We start from the raw sequence: 22,598 nt of genomic DNA on the forward strand, positions 1-22,598 counted from the left end.
ATTATTATTTATACATAAGAGATTGAACGAAGAAATATGTTATTGCGAACAAATTATTCGTTGAATAATTTTCAATTAAGATATTGATAATAATAGTATCTTGTATAAAAATATATTATGAATATAATATACATTGGTGAAGCAATTTGACATCACCGCACCTCATCACTCTCTTATTTTTGTTTTCTCTTTTGTCTTGTATATTTATAAATTAGATATTTATCGTTCCAATATAATTATATATATATATATATATATATATATATATATATATATATATATATATATATGCTAAAATATGATTTCGCTTCATGTGAAAATATTTTAGCTTTATTGAGAAAATTAAATTAGTCTATTCTAGTCATGCATTTTTTTTATCTTGAGAAAATTAAATTAATTTTTTTATGACTTGAAAAGTCGGTGTCAATATTTTTCGATGCTCACGTGAACAAACTACGAACTAATTCAATAATATGTAAACTAGAGTATAGGTGCTCTGGCTTGTTTAATCAATTATTCGAGGTTGATTAAAAACGAGGAGTTTGACGGTTATTCGAGCTAGTATGGACTTTTGTTTACAAACCGGGTTTACTAATGTGGGTATTTTCTCGGACTCGTCGCAAGTGATTTATGTCTCGAGATTAAAGAGTGGTTGGCATAAGTTGGCTCTAAGTCTAACTATGTTTGGTTTGAGGATTCATGTCCTTATTGTCGAAAATTTAAAAAATTAGTTAATATGAATGCATTTTACTCTTAAAAAACAAAGTTCTTGCTAGAAGGAAGATCTATCTTCCTCCATGGTTTCTCTTGCCAAACCCTTCCATTTTCTTGCATTCTCCCTCAATTCTCTCTGCATCCATCACTTTCTCGATGCAAGACCTGATCTCATCACTCTCAACCAAGCCATTTTCATCCACTTTCACTCTAACCCCTACCCTTCACACATCTTCGATCAGCTTGGCTACCATCCAAAGTCGAGTTGCATCCGCAGGGTGCCACGAAGCACCCTAACATTTGTGTGTCAGAACCTCCAGCTAGGAACACTATATGACACTATTTTCCCAAGTCTTTCGAGTTCCTCCACGCTACTCAACTTCTCGTCTTCTTTATTCTCATCATGCTTAGCTCGAATAACACATAAAGACACCGCTTTTTAGAATCTAATAAACCTCTCGCGTTCTCCTCCATCTGTGGTTTTGGGACACGCTGCCGAATGAGACATAGACCACTGATGAATCCGGCTTCGAGCTCAATCATTCAATGTAACCATCCGATTTCTGATCCGTGTTGTTCGATTTAAGCAACGTCACTATCTATTTTTTATATATACCTTTCGTAGCTTATGTAAGTTGACTTGGAGATTAGCCATTATGATTGTGTCTGGGACAAAAGTTATATTGCTAGCCATCATAATTTAAAACTGATTTATTTTGTTAGCCTGATTTGCAGTTTATGTAGAGTTTACTAAGTGTATCAAAAGATGAAGAGGTTCTAAAAAAAATTTAGCAACTTCATTTTTGTAATACCACCTCGTTTACAGTCCATTAAGATTTAAGACAACCTCTGACCTAAACCTTATAGTTGCCATCCACGACACACTTCAAGTTCTTGTTTGTAGAACCACCCTCTTTGACAACCTCCATAGCCAAGCCTCTCCATTTCTTACAATGATATCTGATCTCCCTCCCCCTCTCTCCATCCCCCATCACCATTTCCAGGCATCTCTTGAACTCATCTCTCCCAATAACTACCTCTCCGTTGACCCTGGCTCTCACCCCTGTCCCCCACACCTCTTCCACCATTTTTGCATTCGTAGTTTGATCAGAAAAATGTGGACAACCGATCATAGGAACTCCAGAGAACAAGCTCTCGAGTGTCGAATTCCATCCACAATGTGTCACGAAACAGCCGATGGATTTGTGTGCTAGAACCTCCATCTGCGAACACCATGGAACTATGAGGCCATCCCCATTTTTAACCTCGTGTTCAAGACTTTTATGTATATATTCTTGTTCTCTGTCTGTTAATCTGATGACCCACAAAAAAGGTCTTTTTATTTCTCTCAGTCCCTGCAGGATCTCTTCTTTTTGCTCTTTCTTTAGCACCACTATGCTGCCAAATGAGATATAGATCACAGAATGTTCATCTTTGTCATCTAGCCATTGGAAGTAGTCGTCATTTTTGTGGAACAAATCAGCACCGTAGGATTTTTCCGTCGAGCCGTTCACGTCTCCACGGGTGAAAGCCGATGGAATCAATGGGCCAACAGCGATAAGATTCATCTTGTCTTTCAACGTTCTTACTGCGTCTTCCTCTAATTCTTCAAACGTATTCACAAAAACACACGGTTCAGCGTCATTCTCCAGTTCTTGTATGTGTTCTTGCATTAAAGGGATCATAAAAGTATTCAAAGGGTCATCAGGTAGTAGGAAAGTGGGCAGATCAGTGGCTGAAAACAATGGCAATTGTGGAATCTTTACAGAAACAGAAGTTTGAAGCTCATCTATAATTCCACCATTAACATTGTAAATTCCGTCATGGCCGTTGAAGAAGCGGTGATAAATCGAGAAGGCGGTGGCGCATTGTATAGAAAGAAAAGCAGAAGGAACTTTCACAGCACGCGCCACCCTCGCCGCCCAAGGGAGGAGAAAGCTGTAAACTAAACAGTCCACCTTTTGGCCCATTTCTACAAACTTCTCAAGGATCTTTAGGAGATTTTCGGAGCCTGCCTTCATCAAATCCGCCATAAAGGACGAAAAACCATCGGCCGATTCAGGGTCGAGGCCGTCGTAGAAAGAGACATAAGACAAACCATTGAGTGAGGGGAGTGTTTCATGAACACGTTGCAGGCCGCGGCCGGTGGTGGTGAATGTGACCTTAGCTCCGCCATGTGCTAGAGTTTTGGCTAGTTGAAGAGACGGATTGATGTGTCCTTGGACGGGGAAGCAGATGATCAGGAAGTGGCGGCGATTGGTGGCGTTGATTCCTTGTTGACGCATTTCCATCCTTCTTTTGCGACGAGGAATGATGTAGAGGATGCCCAGGAGACGTAAAATTTTATAGTTAGTAACAAAATATTGCTCCAAAACATACACACTCAGTTTCTTATATATGGTAATAAAAATCCGTATATAACATGGAAAGTATTTCTTTTTTAATTTTAATATAATTTGATCACGTGTATCTCTTGTATTTTTATTGAACGTGACATATATGTTGATGAAAAAAAAATTACCATTTTGATCATATAATAGAAAAATACTCAGTATATAACATCGAATAATCCTAATTGTTGTTGGTCCCGTGATAACTTCTAAATGATGCAAGGATTTCATCGTCAAAAATATTCGGAACTAAGCTTGGAATGACGACACGAGATTGAACGAGGAGTCATAATTAAATAAATATTTTTTATACGGGCAAATTTTGATTTTTTATTTCATAAAAAGGTCATATAAAAAATTAAGAGTGGTATTCCTCTTGCATACCTGTCTACTCTACACATAAATAGGAAAAATATATTTTTGTAACATGACTGAGAGATGAATGTTAAATGAAATAATAATATGAAGAATTTATTTATAATTAGTGTGAAGCAAAGTAGATGCATTTTTATTTTATATGTAAAGAGATACATGTTCTAGTGTACTAATTTGATGAAATTGTACGTGACAATATTAAATAAAATATATTTTTCACAATTGAATTTAATAATAATTAAATATATATTTGGGTTCTAACAATTCAATCTAAAAAATTCAATATAAATATATATATATATATATATATATATATATAAAATGAATAAAAGGTAAAATTTATATTTTTGAAAAAATGGTTTTACAGGTATGGGATTGAAAATAATTGAAATTCCTAAAGTATCATCCGATCAGCCCAAGCTAGCCTTCTGTCTTCTCTTTATATCCTCTCTGATTATATTCCCACCTGTACCGCCGTTGCATCAATGGCCGTCCACCACCACCTGCTTCTCCTCCTGCTCCCTCTACTTTCTTTTGCCGATGACTCTGCGTTCATGTTAAAGCTCCTTTCCTCCCTCTCCCCTGCCCCTACCGGCTGGTCACCCTCCACCCACTTCTGCAACTGGACGAACGTCAACTGTGACACGACCTCCACCTTCGTCACCGCCATCAACCTCGACTCCGCCTCCGTCTCCGGAACACTACCTCTGGAACTCAACAATCTAACCATGCTCAAGTCCCTCGCCCTCCAGAAGAACTCTTTGTCGGGACCTCTCCCTTCTTTTGAGAACATGACTTCGCTCGAACAGATATATCTCGACTTCAATGGCTTCACTTCAACTCCCAAGAACTTCCTTTTAGGCCTCACAAACCTTCAGCTATTTTCCATCAGTGAAAATTCCAATCTGGGTTTGTGGGAAATCCCTTCGTATCTGTCTGAAAGTTCAAATCTTGTTTCATTTTTTGCTAGTAATGCTAGCATCGCAGGTATGATTCCGGATATTTTTGGGTCTTTTCCAAATTTGCAGAACGTGAGATTGTCTTACAATAACTTGACTGGATCTTTGCCCCGGTCTTTTGCCGGGTCAGAAATTCAGAATCTTTGGCTCAATAATCAGCAACAGGGCCTATCTGGTACCATTGATGTATTGTCCAACATGAGTCAGTTGTCTCAGGTTTGGTTACATTCAAATTCATTTTCGAGCGGGATCCCAGATTTATCAAACTGTGTGAATTTGTTTGATCTGCAGTTGAGGGATAATAGATTGACTGGGATTGTGCCGGTTTCTTTGATGAATCTTCCAAATCTTCTTAACGTAACATTGCAGAATAATAAGTTACAGGGACCTTACCCTCAGTTTTCTGACAAAGTTCATTTCGACGTTGGGACAACTAACAGCTTTTGTTTGGACAAACCCGGGCCCTGTGATCCGCAGGTGACTATACTTCTTGATGTTGCGGCTGCACTAGGGTATCCCACGGCGTTGGCTCAATCTTGGCAGGGGAATAATGCTTGTCAAGACTGGAGATTTATTAACTGTGACTCGCAAGGGGAGAATGTTACGGTGGTCAACATGGCGAAGCAGGGGTTTTCGGGTTCTATTTCTCCTGCATTTGCGAATTTGACTTCTTTGAGGAATTTGATATTGAGTGATAATAATCTTACTGGTACGATTCCTAGCATGTTGGTTACCCTTTCTCAGCTTCAAAGTTTTGATGTGTCGAATAATAATTTATCCGGACCAATTCCTTTATTTCCTCCTGGTCTGAGGTTTAGTAGAAGTGGTAATCCGTTTCTTGGCAAGAATGTGACTGGTGAAGGTGGGGAGCCGGGGACTGATTCAGGACTTGTTTCTCGTGATGGAAGCAAGTCTGGTTCACCAAAAAGTTCGGTTTCAATCGGTATGATTGCTGGGGTTATAGTAGCTGTTGTGGTATTCATTGGTGTTCTATTGTTTGTGTCCTACAAATGCTATATGAAAAAACGGCAGAATCGATTTGACACGGTTGAGAGTGCAGAGCGAGGCAGTGAAATGTGGAAAACTAATGTGCTGAATGGAGTAAACGGACATGCTAGTGTTCCAAGTGAATTACATAGCCAAAGCAGTGGCGACCATAGTGAAATCCCCGTTTCTGAAGGTGGAAATGCTGCAATCTCGATACAAGTTCTTAGGCAAGTGACTAATAATTTTAGTGAAAAAAATGTATTAGGTAGTGGTGGATTTGGGGTTGTATACAAAGGCGAATTGCATGATGGGACTAGGATTGCTGTTAAGAGAATGGAGTGTGGAGCAATGGGAATGAAAGGGACAAATGAATTCTTGGCTGAAATCGCTGTCCTGACCAGAGTTAGGCATAGACATCTTGTTACTCTTTTAGGATCTTGTGTTGACAAAAACGAAAAGCTTTTGGTGTACGAGTATATGCCACAAGGAACCTTAGCCCAGCATTTATTCGGATGGCAAGCATTGGGGTATCAGCCTCTGACATGGAAGCAAAGGATTACGATTGCGTTGGATGTAGCTAGGGGAGTCGAGTATCTTCATAGCTTGGCCCAACAAAGTTTCATCCACAGAGATTTGAAGCCGTCCAATATTCTCCTTTCAGATGATATGAGAGCAAAGGTTGCAGATTTTGGATTGGTGAAAAATGCCCCCGATGGGAAGTATTCCGTGGAGACACGTTTGGCTGGGACATTTGGCTATCTTGCACCTGAATATGCTGGTAAGCATTGTGTATGGAGTTCCTGTTATGTGCATGTATTTTAAGGTAGCTGCAACTTTTATGAATACAGGTTTTGCAGAAACGTTCTAATGAGTTTTAAATTAATCTTAAGCTTTTAGGACAATAGCCTAAAATTAAATTCACGATATGTGTTCTTGAATGATTTTGTTGATAATTCCTTGATGCAATCCATATACTTGGATATATTCCCACAGCTACCGGAAGAGTGACTACAAAAGTAGACGTGTACGCATATGGAGTTGTTTTAATGGAGATAATCACCGGCAGTAAGGCCCTCGATGAAACAATGCCCGACGAGAAGTCCCATCTGGTAGCATGGTTCCGAAGGGTCCTAATCAACAAAGAGAACATCCGAAAATCCATCGACCCCCTTCTCGATCCCAATGATGAAACTTATGAGAGCATTTGCAAAGTGGCTGAATTGGCTGGTCACTGCACAGCCCGGGAATCATTTCAGAGGCCTGATATGGGCCATGCTGTGAATGTCTTGGGACCCCTCGTGGAGCAGTGGAAACCATCTAAGCCCGTAGAACAGGAAGATGAAGAAGAACAACGTGGTATTGATCTCCATTTGAGCCTGCCTCAAGCGCTGCAAAGATGGCAATCTGGTGAAGGTACTTCAAGAATGTTCGATGACTTATCTTACAGCAGTCAGACTCAGTCGAGTATTCCATCGAAACCAGCTGGATTTGCAGACTCGTTCGGTTCTGTGGACTGTAGGTGATGTCAACGAAGTACTGACGTGCCAGAGGTTTGAGTTCGAGTCCCACATGGTTCGAGTCTTGTTTCGGTCTGTACTGATATCAGTAATCAAGTTCGCAAATTGCATTCAATTTATTCTTTTGTGCCTGTTTTGATGATAGGATCCTGTTAACTGTATTGGATGAGTTTCTTGATTGATTTTAACAATGTAAAATAGGGGCAAGCTAGCTAGCTAGCAAAGGTATTCTTACAAACAGAAACTTGTAATTTTAGAAAATTTAAACCTCAGGTCTGAACTTTTCAGTACTGCATATATGTCATCCCTATGTTCTACATCTGCAATTTGGTTTCTTTATGTTTAGAAAATGAGAAACCATTATTCATATCTGAGTAATTATGAAGAAACAAAAGTGAGACTGATTAAACAAATAAATGAATGTTATGCAGACAGATACAACCAATACCAGGCTGTTTTAGCATATCATGATGAATAATATCTCGCGCGGGCCATAAATTTTAAAAGATGAAGTTTTAGAAATTTGCTGTAACTAAGCTGGCCGGCTGTCAGGCAGGCAGGTGTATTAAAAAATATGTGTGGCTATTTATTTTTCATTTTAAATTAGCCAACTGTCTTTTTTAGCATCAGCCGATTCTTCATTCAAAGTTCGGTGCATTTTTTAAATCGAAATTAACGTTGTTTGTGCGTCTTAGGTGGCCTAAACAAGCATATTTCATGTGCATGGTCGACTGAATAGTACAACTTCATTTATTATGCATGAAGACTTCTGCCGTCGATTTTAGGAACTCGTCAAATTAGTTATTTTAAAGTAGAATTTGAATAAATTATAACCCATAAATTCAGATTTCTGGATATAGTAATAAAGTCAATTATTTCAACACGCCTAGGCATTACATTTTGATGTCTTAAATCCAGCTAATATGATATATAAATAGGAAACTCAATTAGATTCTATTTTATCATGAACTGATTTAGATAAAACTATGGATATTCGACGTACACTGGATAAATCTTAGTAGTATTTGCAAAATCATTATGTTTTGTTTAATATAAGAGACTATGAGAGAGACATTTACAAATTTATTAATCATAGGTATGAGCCACGAAATAAAATATAATATTTCGCTGTATATCCGAATTGGGTTTAGTATTGGGCCTAAAATAAATATTGGGCCTAATTAACAAAGAAAACCAAATGGCCTGAAATGGCTGTCCATTTAGCTTTGTTAAATATTTAAATTAATACACAGTAATTTCTAAACTAACAAATAACGCACGTCTCAGGCAGCTAAACAATGCGTCCACCTGGAGCTTCCAAGCCAAGCCAAGATCCTCCATGCCCGTGTAATCAAATGCGGCTTAGGTCTTTAGGGGAAATTGGTCTTTATGGACCCTTTTATTCCAACACCGTGATAGGTTTTTATGGGGGAAGTCGCCACCTGAATGACGCCGTTCAACTGTTCGAAGAAATGCCTCGAAGAGACTTGGCCTCATGGGCTTCCGTTTTTACCGCTTACAATCAAGCCAACCTCCACCGTCGATACGGATTCTCAAAAATCTTTGAGTTTGTGTAGATTGTCACATGGGTTTGAAGTTCATGTGCGGTATTGTGGGTAGAGAAATAGTTATCAGAGACCAGCAGATACCATCATTACAAGAACGGTGTGTGTTCTTGTTAGGACTTTCGGTGATCTTGGATTTTGGTGTCAGGTCATTGGACATAAAATAGTCCCGTTAACAGAATTTGTCGAGTTTGTTTTCCAAATTTTTCCTGACTTAATGGTTATGCGTGATTTAAGACTAGCATGTCTGCTTTCCTTGATGTGATGCTCGAACAAAGAAAATTTCGTCCTCTATATTTTGTTTTTAAAAGCTTTATAGTTTTGTACATCTAAAGCCACTTTCAACTAGATTCAACCATCGGTCCATGCTTGTCATTCCAGCGCTGCTGTAAAGGTTCAATATTAAAGGGAGAAAATACTTGACTCCAAAATAAAAAAATTCATCGAAGTTGCAAATTCCCATATCCAAATTAATAAAGAAGAAGAAAATCTGCATCCCAACGCAGCTAATGTTTTGTCAAAAGCACATTATAGCCATATTATAGAGTTAGATCCAGATATCAGAAGTGCAGTCTCCCCCTGGATATCTCATTTCGTGTGCCAAAGAAGGGCCGTCAGGTTCGGATCCGAAATCCACGATGAAATTTGGATTGATGGTAAGCCCACCTTTCCCAGAGTTTACATCAATTTGTAGCATATGGGAACCTTTCACGATCAGGTCAGGGTAGAATTGTCGGTCCCATGTGCTGAAGAGCGAATTTGTAACGTAGAGACGTTTCCCGTCTAAACTCAGCTGTATCATTTGAGGTCCTCCTCTTAGTTGATGTCCCTGAATTGCCAAAAAAAAGAAGAAGAAGAAGAAAAAGAAACAGCTTACTCAACTCCTCCATTGATGATCGATCCAGAAACAGTTCTCGGAGATATATTTTCTCCAAGTTATAATTGAATAATGTGTTAAATAAATAATATAACACACGTTTGAATGAATCCTGAAATTTAGCCTTTTAATTATTTCTGAAAATTGAATACCCAATTCAATTTGATTTAATACTTGGTTGGAGATAATTAAAAGTAGTACCTGAATTTCAGGTACAGCGATCTGGTATGTAGTGCCATCTTCTGCCACAGCGGCCACATTACTTCCTTTTCGAATCAAACCTCCGACCCATACTTGGCCAGTCAATTTAGGATTTGCGGGATCTTCAATATTATATTGTCGAATATCACCGTGGAGCCAATTAGCCAAGTATAGGAAACGATCGTCGAGAGAAATCAGAAAATCGGTGATAAGTCCAGGCATTTCAGGTAGAATCCAGTTCTCCACCTTCAGTGACTTCACTGATGCTGATAACTGAAATAGGTTTAGATTAATGTATTGAATTCTATTCACTTTAAACGTGACTCTGACAAAAAACAAAGTCTTTTCACGCACCTCGTGGCTCCATGATCCATCCGAATTCTTGAAAAATCTTACCATGTTGCTTGTTAAAGCACATCCCACGAATCCAGTATCTTTAGCCGGATCGTGCAAGAACCTTATCTGCATTTAAGTACAGCGTCACATCACATGAGTCAAGAAGAAAATCAATGGAGAAAATTTTAACTCACGACGACAGATAACGATAAAATGCAATATACCTCCAAAGGCAAGAGACCGGAATTTCCAAGGTCTACAGTCTGTTTCAACTCACCCTCAGGCCAACTATAAACGTGTAAATGTCTTCCATAAAGACCATCCGAAACGTGCTGAAGGTCAAAACCTTTAGTGAAGGCAGCAGGGGCTCCCCATGAAGTGCTGATCATGGTCTTATGCCGAGGTTGGTACCAGAAATCATAGCCGAAAAGGGGGCTGTGACCTGGCTTCTCCCACCTATTATGAAGATATGGAAGTCATTTACTAGTTCACGGTCTTTAGTTTCCAGACCATTAGAATCATTTAGTTAGTACTTATTAAGAGAGAAAATTTCGCAAGCGATGTTTGCACAAAAATTTACATCAGCCAAAAAGATGTGAATCTATAAAGTTTAAAGAAATGCCAATGAGACACTGAGTCTATATTTAGAACACGAATCATAACATTGTGTTATAGCTACCTTCCTTTGACGTTGAAATCCGAGTCGAGCAGAAGAAATCCATTTCCTTCTGCATTTCCATCTTTATCTCCAAGACACGACACCATGATCTCACCTGAAGCAAGACAGTGAGCTGTGTGGGGGAATGCTAATCCAGTTTTCTGTATTATATCTTTGGGTTCAACAAATTTATGTAAACTTGGAGCCCTTGGATCCTTCAGGGTATCGATTGCATAAATACGGCCAGAACTGAGATAAAGGCATTAGAGGTACATGTTAAAGAATGAGTAATGTCAAAAACACTTGCAAGAAATACACATCTTTCATTACTGCATTTAGGTTTCTACACAAAAACCAAATGTGGTGCTGGCATGAATGGCCCCTTGTACCTCTTTACAGAAGGATAAAGAAACCATGACACACAAAATTTTCCTAACATGTTTTAGGTTAATGTTTTGCGATGAAATCAATTTATCTTCCACAAATTTGGCCACTTACACAAGTGAAGGTAGGACAAGAAACCGCCGCGCAGCTGATGGATCGCCATGGCAAGAGCTGCAGGAATTCCATCCAGAATGATGCAGTTCATCGCCAATGTAAGGCATAGGCAGCCTATGGATCACTTTCGAATAAGTTGGGGAGCTTGGATCTACGTCCACCGTAGCAAGGTAGTCTGGCTTATTCCTTCCTGTCCCTATAAATTTTGTAAAGCAGCATAATCATAGTGTTAGTTGCAAGTTACTCAGTGAAAACATAGAATATATGGGAAAATGTCGAATCCCCCCACATTTTTTCACTGTCAGGTCAATTTTTTTGAATCGATCAAATCTTAATGTGTTGTGCTAATTCCTCTATCTGATATTTAAATCCAATAAATGACTCTTTTAAACCATGAATCGTTTACATTCGCCGCAACAAAATTAAAAAATTATGACAAAGTTGACATTCAGAATCAGCTTTTATTTATGAGCAAATTGGCGAGAAACGTTACGAATCTTATTAATTCTTGATTAAGTCGACAATCACATTACTAATTTTCCAACAATAAAGTGTAAAACGAGAGCTCGCTTTGAATCCAAATCTATAATTTTATGCATAATTTTTGCAATGAATTAGAAGAAAAAAAAAATCTGGCTCTATACGCGATTGATTCCATTTATTTCCTTCTCGGGAGATCCACTCCAAATCACAGATAAAAAATAAATAAATAAATCACAAAGACGGAACCATCGATATTCAAAAGGATCAGCAGCATATTAGCAAATTCAAGATAAAATCAAATAAACACAAAACCCATAAGAAATTCACTAAATAAAAGACGATCAAACCAAAAAACATATAAAAAGAACGTGAACCCAAGAAAGAACACCCTCAGATACCTGTGTAAATACAAGTAACATAAATCAGAGCTTCCCTTGGCCCAGACATGGCTTCGAGAGGAGAGGCATAACCCGGTCCTTTCTGGCAGCACCCATTACCCACCTCGGCATGTTGCAACACCACCATATCAGTTGCCATTTTTCTGTTCTCTAGCGATATTTCCTGCTATTTTCAAGAATTTAAGCAGACAGATGCCTAACCGCTCAATATAATGCCAAGCTTTGTTCTTTATTTGAGAATATCAATTCGGCATCACATGAAATTTCCAGTCGTTGATATCACGTTCACGTGATGAGCGAAGTAAATCTTGGGATAAGGTGACGGAGAGGTCAGTTGTTTATATCGTGGCTGTCTGTTCGAATGTGGGCATGATTTCTGGATAGGTGCACAGGTGTCCAAGAGGGATGTAAATGTTAAAATTGTGGTAATAAGACGTAACGATATTTCTATGATACAAAATTCAAAAATAAATTTATGAGATTTTAGGCTCAAATTAAACAATATTATAATATTAAGAGATATATGACTTTAATGTTATAAAATTTGTATCAGAACCATGATTTAAATCAAGTTATATGGATGAAATCTTCGAATACTCAAACGAAAGAAGCGAGAGCTCCCGGTTAAAATATTCTCTAGAGGTGGTTTATGCTCTCATATTTCATGTACCCCAACACGGTGAAGATGAGTAATCTCGATTGGAAAACATATAAGACTTGAAGAGACGCCCGAATATGAAAATAATGGTGGAACTTTGTTTGAGATGATGCTTGTTGAGAATGCAACTAAATTCTCAATTGGAAGATTAAGATGAAAATCATAAATTAATAAGATGCAATAATATTTTTATCAATATGAGATATTTTAGATAAAATCGAAAAACAAATTTATGAGAACTTAAATTCAAAATAAATAATATCATATCATTATTAAATATATCACTTGCATGTCATAACAGTATAGGGTACGAGGTTAGAGAGTCGATTAGAACTCTAATAATTAAATTAATTACTATCAATAATAATTTTTGGAATAAATTTTGATTAATAGTTTGTCGGCCCAATTACCCGACGGTGTGAATAAATGCCATGTTTTGAGCTTGAAATAATAGACCGATCGAGCAACTCGTGAAAATCTTCACCGCATATGAACAAACACAGCTGACTTGCATTCCTTGCCTCAACTTTTTACTTAAATCTTGGTTTTCGATTTTAACAAATACTAAAAATAGAATTAATTATAGTTTTTTTTAACATACAAAAAATACATCAGTTCTCTTTGAAAATCAAGTGGGTAAAAGACTAGTATAGGGAATCGTCTTAAGTTTTCATGAATTAAGATCACAAATAAATGTGAAACATTTTTAAGTTTTTGAAATAATTATCGTATACTAAAACTTCATACTTTTCTTTTATCATCTTTTTTCGGAATATAATTTCTGAATTTTAAAATAGCAAAATGGTGGTCATTATTTATTTTCTTTTAGTATATGTATACATATTAATGGAGCTGAAAGCTGCTGCCTGATCTGATGCTAAATAAGCTAAAATGAAACGAAGAGAGGAAGTTAACAAGAATCCCCTTATAATGTGACACTCCAAACTCAAATGTGCTAGAGTTTAAAAATATCGGTGGATGGAAATAAATACCGCATGTGCATTGAAGACAGTGCATTCTGATATCAAGTAATAAAGTATTTGTTCCAAATGATGGAGCTTATCAAAGGTGTACCAACTTTAAACGTTTACAGCATCAATATATTATATGCATAAAGGACAAAGCTAAGAGATCGACATGTGATCCTTGCTAAACAACTCGACAAGATTACATCATACCAAGAAACTATGAAAAATAAAAGAGTCCCTTTGTTTCAGAAAAGCACACAGCATAGGATTCGTTCTTGGAACCTCCACGTGATGGATATTTTTAAAGAGTAAGATGCTCCATACCTTTTGTGTTTCTAGTCACTCCCTTTGTCGAATTTTTCTCTTCTTGTTCAACGTAAGCATTTGGCCTATAACCAGAGCTAGCCTCTTCAGTATCCGAGCAGCCAGGTTTTTCCGTTAAAAATTGTTCCCAAAACACATCATTCACACGGATCTGAGCTGCTGCTGGCTCTTGCTTTTTACTATGAATATCTTGAGACGAAGAAGGGACGTTAGCATTATCAAAAGAAGTCCCCTTTGTTGGCAACCTATGAGAGACATCATTCTCGTCAGTGTTAGGCCTTGGTTCTGTATTGGTTTCTTGACTTGAGTGTGGCATTGGCGCCAAGTTTTGACTTCTGTTTGGTTCTAAAGGAGAAGAGGTAAGGGAGAGATTTAAAAGGCAGGAAATATGACAATCGTCATCCTTGTTCGAAGCTAAATTGTGCTGCGAGGAGTGAAGTTTTGGGCTTTCGGGTCCCACTAGGCAAGGCAAAGATGAATCCATCTTCAAGGTAAAAGATGCCCCGGTGTCTGACAGCTCTAATGTCTCGGAGGGGCATGAAAAACCAAGGGTTCTTGTATGTTCATCTCTTGGCCATCCGTTCATCCTTCCTAGAGGACTTATGCCATCATCATCGGAGCTTTGTGTGCTACGCGAAAGCAAGTTGATGTCTGATACAGTCGGCGATAGCTCCAGCCGCAGCTTATCACAAAAATCTTGAGGGCATTTGTTCCCAAACTCAGGCCTAGAGCTGCTTTGATTGTCAACCAAAATGTTTTCTGGAACCGATTGAGAGTGATCGACTTCAGGGAGTCGCCTTTTCTTATTGTATGCTGAAAAATCCATTGATTCGAGCTTTTGAGCTAGAAGTTCAACAAACTCGGGATTTTGAACTGCCTTGTCGAGGAAGCTTAATAATCTCTCCTGCCTCTGCTCCATGTCAACTATTCGCTTGGTTAAATTTTCCAACGGTACTGTTGCAGCAGACTGCTGCTCTTCATATGCCAATATATTTCCTTTAAGAACAGCTTTCTCTCGGGACAACCTATCAATTTCCTCCTCAAAAGCAGCTCTTTCTGGATCAACCGAACCTTGAGGCTGACTGTGGCTATGAATAGGCTTTCTACGATGAATATTCTTAAGATTATGTTTTTGATCTTTCACAAAATCTTCATTTGCAAATTCCCATCTTTCGGGATCAATTTTCCGAAATCCCTACAAATGAAAGAAATATCTTTAATAGCCCTACCATGTGTCCATGACCATGTCCCAAATAGAAACAAAAGCATCTAAAAAATTTAGGTGAGAGGATATCAGCGGAAACAGTAAAAATCAGTCCATAAAATTAATATCTGTTTCTTTTCTACCGGAAAATGAGAGGTAAAACAAATAATGAATCGTCTGATATCATACAGACTCCTCATCTCTCTTCTTTCATCTCAATCACAGCACCAACACTGATTTGCCAGCTCAAGTATCACTACAAATTCCTTCAATCCCCTTCATTGAGGGGCCTAAAATCGATGCCAGGACCCCTAAACCTCTCATTGATAGATTGCCTTTAGACCCCATTATTCTATCCACACCAAAAACTCCACGAGAGAATCAATAAAAGCCAAGATGTACTTTCTATCATTCATGGAAGCAAAGGCAACTAAGTTTCCCAAACATCGAAATTTGGTGCAACAGAACTAAAAATAATACAATTTGAATCTCTCTTTACAGTGCTAAAAGACTAGCGGGCACCAACACTTTTGCCCCGAGTAACATTAAATTCACCGGAAAAAGCAAAATCACAACCCCTCCCCCCAATGAACAGAATCGAGCTACACGGATATCATGATCATCTCTTTACAATAACATCTGCGAGCATGAAATTTATTTGAACAAGGTACGAAAAAAACACATGGAAAAATGAATAATCTCAGTACGCACTTGAAATGCATCACTATTTCCATTTTCCATCAAAAAAATTTACAAAGATTCAGAACACCGATGCAGCAACATGAATCGGACAGTTTTCTAAACCCAATCAACCATCGAAATTAATCACGCAGAAGTCGTGAGAAATTTGAGCTAAATTCAAAACATGATTTTTTTAAAAAAAAACGCAAGAAAACAAAAAATACATATCTATTGGGAATTGGGGCACATACATAGGTGTTGAGCTGGCGGATGAAGCTGGAGAAATTGTTGTGCTTAAAGTAGGAGGGGAGAAGGACCCGGGCGAATTCCGGTGGATTCCAGACCACGAAGCTTTTTCGGCTAGCGCTCCATGATACGATTGCGTCCGTCGATGAATCGTCCACCATCTCATACGTCTTTATAAGGAAAGGCGCAGGCCCACCACCACCACCTCCGCCGCCGACATCCATCGTTGTATGCGACGATTATTATTGAATGACCGGGAGGAGAGAAGCTAGGTCTATTCAGTCAAAATACATGACCTCGGGATTTAATATTTATTTATGTACGATTGACCTTCAACTATTTGAATAAGCACACATTTTGAATCTTCAAATTCGTTTTGATGTTTTTTTTTATGTTTAAGAAAAATAAATAAATGTGCTTTCAATGTCCAAATTATGATTCACAGAATCTTAAATTGGGGTTAGTTTTGGCTTTTATATACTTGAAAGTCCACTTTTAAAAAATTAAATATTGAACAATTCAATTAATCCATATAAAATTATTTTCTTTGAGATTAAATTGTATAATAAAAAGATTTAAAATAGTCATTAAATTGTCTTGGTCGCAAAATTACAAAAAACCAAGCATATCCTATTAAAAATGGGCCATGGGTATAACTATCATTTTGCTTTGGCCTTTTGGGCCTTTCATTATATTCAATTCAAACAGCAGGTTTTTCTCCATTTTGAACCCAATTAATGTACAAGTACAATGCATATCATATACTTACTTGTAGTAAAAAAAAAAAAAAAAAAAAAATCAATCAATCATCAGTAAGCTCGGATTGCAGAACTTGAAAATTCAATCAAGTTCACATTTCTTGTACCAATGAAGAAAGCTTGCATTTTTTGGAAAGTAACAAGTAGAATGACAAAATATGTACATTTTAGCATTTGGAAAGTAGATCTTTCCACAGCAACTCGAACTCAAATCTCGAACCCCTGAAAGTGAAACTCAACCGATCCAACACTTTCTTGTGTCGCTAACCTCCCCTTGCACACCTCGTGATCACCTCGCAGCCTCTGTTATAAAAATTAGCCATACCCGGATCCCGACAATTGTAATAAGAAGCTCCGGGCTTGTTGCAAGGCACCAAATCCCTCATCAAAGTATCGTAACTAATGTATCTTCTCTGCATCAACAGAGCCCTCCGATTGCTCTCCGAATCCATCTCCTCCTCCAATCCTGCCATTTCGCCTATCTTTTCTGCATAGACCCTTTTCGTCATTTCACTCGAATCGCTTAATTTGGCTGAATTCAGATCCAAAAGCGAGACCCCTTCACAGATTCCCACATGGTTGTGAAAGAAACATGGCAACATTAGTACGGAGAGAAGGATGTAGCGAAAGGTTCGCGGCAGCTGAGAGTGGGGCATTTTGTGCGTAGTGGGTTGACTCAGTTCTTGATTTTGTTGTGAGCTGTGTTTGTGGTATCGATGAAATTAAATCTTGGCATTTAAGTATAAATCATGTCACTCTGAAAACGGTGACCACTGGCCATTGATCTTGCTTCTATTGTCGGTGGCACCCAAATCCCAATAATTGTGTACTTGAAGATTTAGATTATTTATTTTTAAATTATTTAGTCAAATCACAAAATTATTTAAGAATTATATTTTTCTACAACTATTTAACCAACTAATTGGTAATTTACAAAACAAAGCGAATATTTACACTAAATCAAAGGATTTTTGAAAAATAATTTGTTTCAAAATGTTAAAAAATATTGTTGATAAAACTTTTGCTAAAGATTTCTATTGCCAGCATCACATCTCGATGGCCCGAATGGAATGATCGATCATTACTAAGTTGGGAGGGAATATGGTAAATATTTACACCTACTAAGCTGAAGGTGGCAGATCTGGGGTTAAATGAGACTGACCCACTACCCACTATGCATTCAAACTTAAATTGCAGATTGACTTTTCTCTTTTAATATCAGGTTTCTGTATCACAATTTTTTTTCATAAACAATTTTGTTTATATTTATAATAAAAATTAATATTTATGTTTGTTTTAAGTAAAAAATAATAAAATTAATATTTTTTAATGGGCATGTAAATAATTGTTGCGTTGTCTAAGATCTGGTATTTAAAATATTATTTTGTTGAAAAAATTGCATAAATTGTTATAGTAAATTTGAGGGATTTTTTTTTACATGCAATATGAAACGTAAACTATTTTTGGAGCATAACTTTTCTTAACAATACATGAATAAAAGAGCTGGATTTATTTAGTCCGTATCCTGCTATATCATAAATCAAAAACAAACTTTTCAATTTTTTGGGTGCAAATTCATCATCATCCGAGGAAACATGATTCCCAATATCTATTAAGAAATATATCAAAAGCAATAAACCTACAGTTACCATTATACTGAAACATAACAAATGAAAGAAAAATAAGTACAACCCATTACTCACTCTTCGACTTATTCAAAAATTTAACCCAAAAAACCAACAAAATCTCATAAAAAATCAGAAAATTTCAAAAAAAAACCACAATACTGGTATAAATATATTGTCTCAATGCAGTTTTTGATCTACCTTAATATCTGTAATGAAGAGGCTTGTAAGGTCCCTCCACTGGAATGCTAATATAATTAGCCTGGTCTTGGCTAAGCTTTGTGAGCTTGGCACCGAGCTTTCCAAGATGGAGAGAGGCAACTTTCTCATCGAGATGCTTAGGCAAGACATAAACTTTCTTCTCGTATTTGCCAGTCCCCTTCTCCTTCCACAACTCGAGTTGAGCTATTACTTGGTTTGTAAAAGAGCACGACATCACGAAACTAGGGTGCCCTGTAGCACAGCCCAGGTTCATCAAACGACCCTCAGCTAAAACAATGACCCCAGACTTCGTGTCGGGGAAAACCCAACGGTCGGTTTGAGGTTTTATGACGATCCTCTGCACACCAGGGAAAGTCTCGAGACCATGCATGTCGATTTCATTGTCAAAGTGACCAATATTGCACACAATGGCATTATTTTTCATCTTTCTCATGTGGGAAACCATTACGATATCCTTGTTACCAGTGGTGGTGACAAAGATGTCAGCTTCAGAAACGACATCTTCTAGGGTCAGGACTTGGAAGCCTTCCATGAGAGCTTGAAGGGCACAGATTGGATCAATCTCTGTCACAATTACTCGCGCTCCGGCTTGTTTTAAGGCCATGGCACAGCCCTTGCCGACATCTCCATAGCCACACACGACACCAACCTTTCCAGCTATCATCACATCGGTGGCCCTCATCAGCCCATCGGGAAGGGAGTGGCGACATCCGTATAAGTTGTCAAACTGATTGAATCCCATTGAGATAAGGTAGTTGTTTGGTGTTAAATATGGGGAAAGAAGGAACTTGCAACTATGTAAGATATCCTATGATGCGCTTAATTTGCAAATCCAAAACATGATCAGACAATTACAATAAAAATCAAACCAACCGCATGGATGTTTTGTGCAAGAATGATGATAAAATGGACTACAAATTTTAATTATAATGTACTAACCATAAGGATCAGCATAACCAACCGCAGTGTATCTAAAAGATGTATTAGATTCAAATGTGTAATTCACAGAATATATCAGATTCAACACTCAGATAAGATCCGGAGCTTAAAAAATTGCATAGTTTAGCAACATTACGACAAAGAACGTATACGATCAAGCCAAAAAAACTAATTTGGACATCATAACACAAATATCACATGCATAACAACGGATTTAAAGCTTAAAAACGATATCAACTTTTAAAATTAAGCAAGCGTACCCAACAAGCATAATTATGATCAATACAGAATAAACTAATTGGAACAATATACGACAGATATCAAATGCAAAGATAAGTCCAGTTAAAAAGAACATTATAAACTTGTCTATGCGAATATATACCTTGCTCTTGGTGACAGAATCGTTGACATTAATAGCAGGGAAAAGAAGAGTGCCGCTGGCCTGCATCTGATACAACCTCTTGACACCTGTGGTTGTCTCCTCGGACACACCAACCAATCTATCTAGCATTTTCGTGTACTTCTTGGAATCAGACTTCAGCCCATCTCGAATCAAAGTGAGAACAATCTGAAACTCGGCATTATCCGTCGAATTCGGATCCGGAACCTTACCTGTTTTCTCGTAATCGGCCTCAGCCTTCACACCTTCGTGGATCAACAGAGTGGTATCACCACCATCATCAACAATCAAATCGGGGCCACCATCGGGCCCCCAGTCAAGAGCCCGTTCAGTGCACCACCAGTATTCCTGCAAGGTCTCTCCCTTCCACGCAAAGACGGCGGCGCTGTCGCGCGCAATGGCGGCAGCGGCGTGATCTTGCGTGGAGAAGATGTTGCATGAGCACCATCTCACCTCGGCTCCTAATGCGGTCAAGGTTTCGATCAGAACAGCGGTCTGGATAGTCATGTGAAGGCTGCCGGTGATCTTAGCACCTTTGAAGGGCTGGGATGGCCCGAATTCAGCCCGGGAAGCCATGAGGCCCGGCATCTCGACCTCGGCGAGATCGATCTCGAGGCGGCCGAAATCTGCCTGGGACATGTCCTTGACCTTGTACTCCCGGCCGGAGGTAGTCTTGTCCACCAAAAGAGCCATCGGTTGCACGAGTACGGAGTATCGAAGAAAATCTCGCTTCTTGGATCTAAGATTACCGCACTTAGAATGATGCGACGAAACGGTGTGCCTCAGACGTCTATAAATAGGTTTTAATGGGTAAAGATGTACGGTTGAGATTTCGAGTGTTTGGTGGATCTGGGATTCTCTCTCTCTCTTTTTTTTTCCCTTCTGCCGGTTGTTAAAAATATTTTTAGGTTTCGGCTCCTAACATTCTTTTTTCAAAATAAGTAGATTTAGATATGAAACAACGTAAAATAAATCAAATTTGATATCTAATTAAATAAATATATTAATCTTTTTCAGTTATTACTTCAATTAATGAAGTAATTTTAAAAAATATAAAATGAAAATTGTCATTTTCTTGTTACAAAAAGTGAAATATGAAATTTATAGAATTAAAAAAAATTCACCAAAGTTCAGACCAACAGTTGGTTACTCTATGAATTTAATTTTTAATATAAATATAGATATTTATTCATGCTATCATATAATTAATATCCCAGATATCAATATAAAAGTTACAACGAAACCACATTATTTTATCATATAATATGTAGATCAATGTCAAAAATTACATATGACTTCATACATTCATAGTTAGATTAAGAATTCGTAATTTGCATTCTATCTCTTCTATATTTTATATTTATTGACATTATAATTTTTAATTTGATGTCAAAAAATATAAAATATAGAAGAGTAGTGTGTGGTTCATGACTTCGTGCCAAGGAGTGCTAGATCTCCCTTGTCAACTTCTTTAAATAAGGCTGACAGTTTTCACTGCCATTGGTCAAATTTAAAAAAAAAATGATGTAATTTTTAGATTCCTTTTCCTTCATTTGCATGTAGAAAGGTACGAAAACCAAGTATGAATAAATGTTTTTGAATAATATATATTCCATATGAATTGATTATTAATAATCCGATCAAATGTCAAAGTTGACCCGTCTTACATATAAAGATTCATGAGACAATCTCATGATCGACCGTTTCTTGTTTCGGTAGATCTCTGTTTTAAGTCCAATAAATATACTATTACCATCCATAGATTAAAGTTGCGTGAAAGTGGTTCTTAATGTTTGTGAATATCTATTTTTACTTCGATTTCTTTGACATTTACTCAAAAGCTAAAAGCTGGAAGCAAGTGATAAATTTTTTTGTATTTTTATATATTTTATTTTTCCAGAATTTTTTTATATTTGTATAAAATTAATTTTGATACAATATTCAAAATATAATAATTATTATATAAATATATTGATGATGGTGTGAATATCAAAATTTAATTATTTAAAAAGAAATCGATTTTATATAATTTAGGGATATTGTTGTCATGTAACTAAAAATTAAGGTTGAAAGCACTTATTCTCGAAACACACAAAATTTAATTTATATTAATTTTAGATTTTTATTTTCATCTAAATAATATATATGCACTATATAAAGTAAATCGGGTTCACATCTCATGAACAACCGAACATTATTACATACAAACTATGGTTAGCCAAGTCACTTGCACGATACCAACTCTTGAATGGCCTGAATTATCATTAATTTAGCCACTCAATAAAAACTCATGGCTCCTTATATTTGCAATCGATAAATTTCAAATACATAAAATATAGAGAAAATACACACAAAAAACATTTTTTTATGCAAATGAAATGAAATAATATACCTTTTATTTGATATTTCTCATAAGTATGCTTTTATCATATTAGTTTCATGTGAAAATTGAAGTTTTAAACTAAAAAAATCATAAAATAACTTCTCATACGTGTGTCTATATATATATATATATATATATATTTAAATGGTTGAAAATAAATAAATAAATAATAGTGTGTGTTGAATTTTTAAAAATAAAAATAAAATATAATATTAGTATCATATAAGGGTAA

The 22,598-nt window shown here is 37.1% G+C and overlaps 6 protein-coding genes and 1 pseudogene across 6 annotated transcripts; 1 reads left to right on the top strand and 6 right to left on the bottom strand.

Moving 5' to 3' along the window:
• Positions 1-760: 760 nt before the first annotated feature.
• On the bottom strand, positions 761-1,408 carry LOC140835554 (crocetin glucosyltransferase, chloroplastic-like; annotated as a pseudogene).
• LOC140835140 (UDP-glycosyltransferase 75C1-like) lies at positions 849-3,134 on the bottom strand. The gene has a single exon (XM_073200538.1). The coding sequence runs from the start codon at positions 3,003-3,005 to the stop codon at positions 1,569-1,571; it is 1,437 nt and encodes a 478-aa protein (XP_073056639.1). The 5' UTR covers positions 3,006-3,134; the 3' UTR covers positions 849-1,568.
• Positions 3,135-3,865: 731 nt separating this feature from the next.
• Positions 3,866-7,309, top strand: LOC140835139 (receptor-like kinase TMK4). The gene is made up of 2 exons (XM_073200537.1): positions 3,866-6,203; positions 6,419-7,309. Exons 1-2 carry the CDS (start codon positions 3,965-3,967, stop codon positions 6,946-6,948), a joined length of 2,769 nt encoding a protein of 922 aa, XP_073056638.1. The 5' UTR covers positions 3,866-3,964; the 3' UTR covers positions 6,949-7,309.
• Positions 7,310-8,909: 1,600 nt separating this feature from the next.
• Positions 8,910-12,332, bottom strand: LOC140835141 (selenium-binding protein 1-like). The gene is made up of 7 exons (XM_073200540.1): positions 11,959-12,332; positions 11,078-11,273; positions 10,601-10,828; positions 10,146-10,377; positions 9,940-10,047; positions 9,586-9,858; positions 8,910-9,336 (listed from the first exon to the last, which is right to left on the bottom strand). The coding sequence occupies exons 1-7, from the start codon at positions 12,095-12,097 to the stop codon at positions 9,055-9,057; spliced, it is 1,458 nt and encodes a 485-aa protein (XP_073056641.1). The 5' UTR covers positions 12,098-12,332; the 3' UTR covers positions 8,910-9,054.
• A 1,282-nt stretch (positions 12,333-13,614) lies between these two features.
• Positions 13,615-16,350, bottom strand: LOC140835143 (heat stress transcription factor A-5). The gene is made up of 2 exons (XM_073200542.1): positions 16,045-16,350; positions 13,615-15,103 (listed from the first exon to the last, which is right to left on the bottom strand). The coding sequence occupies exons 1-2, from the start codon at positions 16,261-16,263 to the stop codon at positions 13,886-13,888; spliced, it is 1,437 nt and encodes a 478-aa protein (XP_073056643.1). The 5' UTR covers positions 16,264-16,350; the 3' UTR covers positions 13,615-13,885.
• A 342-nt stretch (positions 16,351-16,692) lies between these two features.
• On the bottom strand, positions 16,693-17,608 carry LOC140835144 (protein RALF-like 24). The gene has a single exon (XM_073200543.1). It carries the CDS (start codon positions 17,451-17,453, stop codon positions 17,061-17,063), a length of 393 nt encoding a protein of 130 aa, XP_073056644.1. The 5' UTR covers positions 17,454-17,608; the 3' UTR covers positions 16,693-17,060.
• Positions 17,609-18,404: 796 nt separating this feature from the next.
• LOC140835142 (adenosylhomocysteinase-like) lies at positions 18,405-20,763 on the bottom strand. The gene is made up of 2 exons (XM_073200541.1): positions 19,966-20,763; positions 18,405-19,371 (listed from the first exon to the last, which is right to left on the bottom strand). The coding sequence occupies exons 1-2, from the start codon at positions 20,674-20,676 to the stop codon at positions 18,625-18,627; spliced, it is 1,458 nt and encodes a 485-aa protein (XP_073056642.1). The 5' UTR covers positions 20,677-20,763; the 3' UTR covers positions 18,405-18,624.
• Between the last annotated feature and the right edge of the window lie 1,835 nt (positions 20,764-22,598).

This window comes from Primulina eburnea, chromosome 6 (assembly GCF_022965805.1).
Source record: "Primulina eburnea isolate SZY01 chromosome 6, ASM2296580v1, whole genome shotgun sequence".
Taxonomy (NCBI): Eukaryota; Viridiplantae; Streptophyta; class Magnoliopsida; order Lamiales; family Gesneriaceae; genus Primulina; species Primulina eburnea.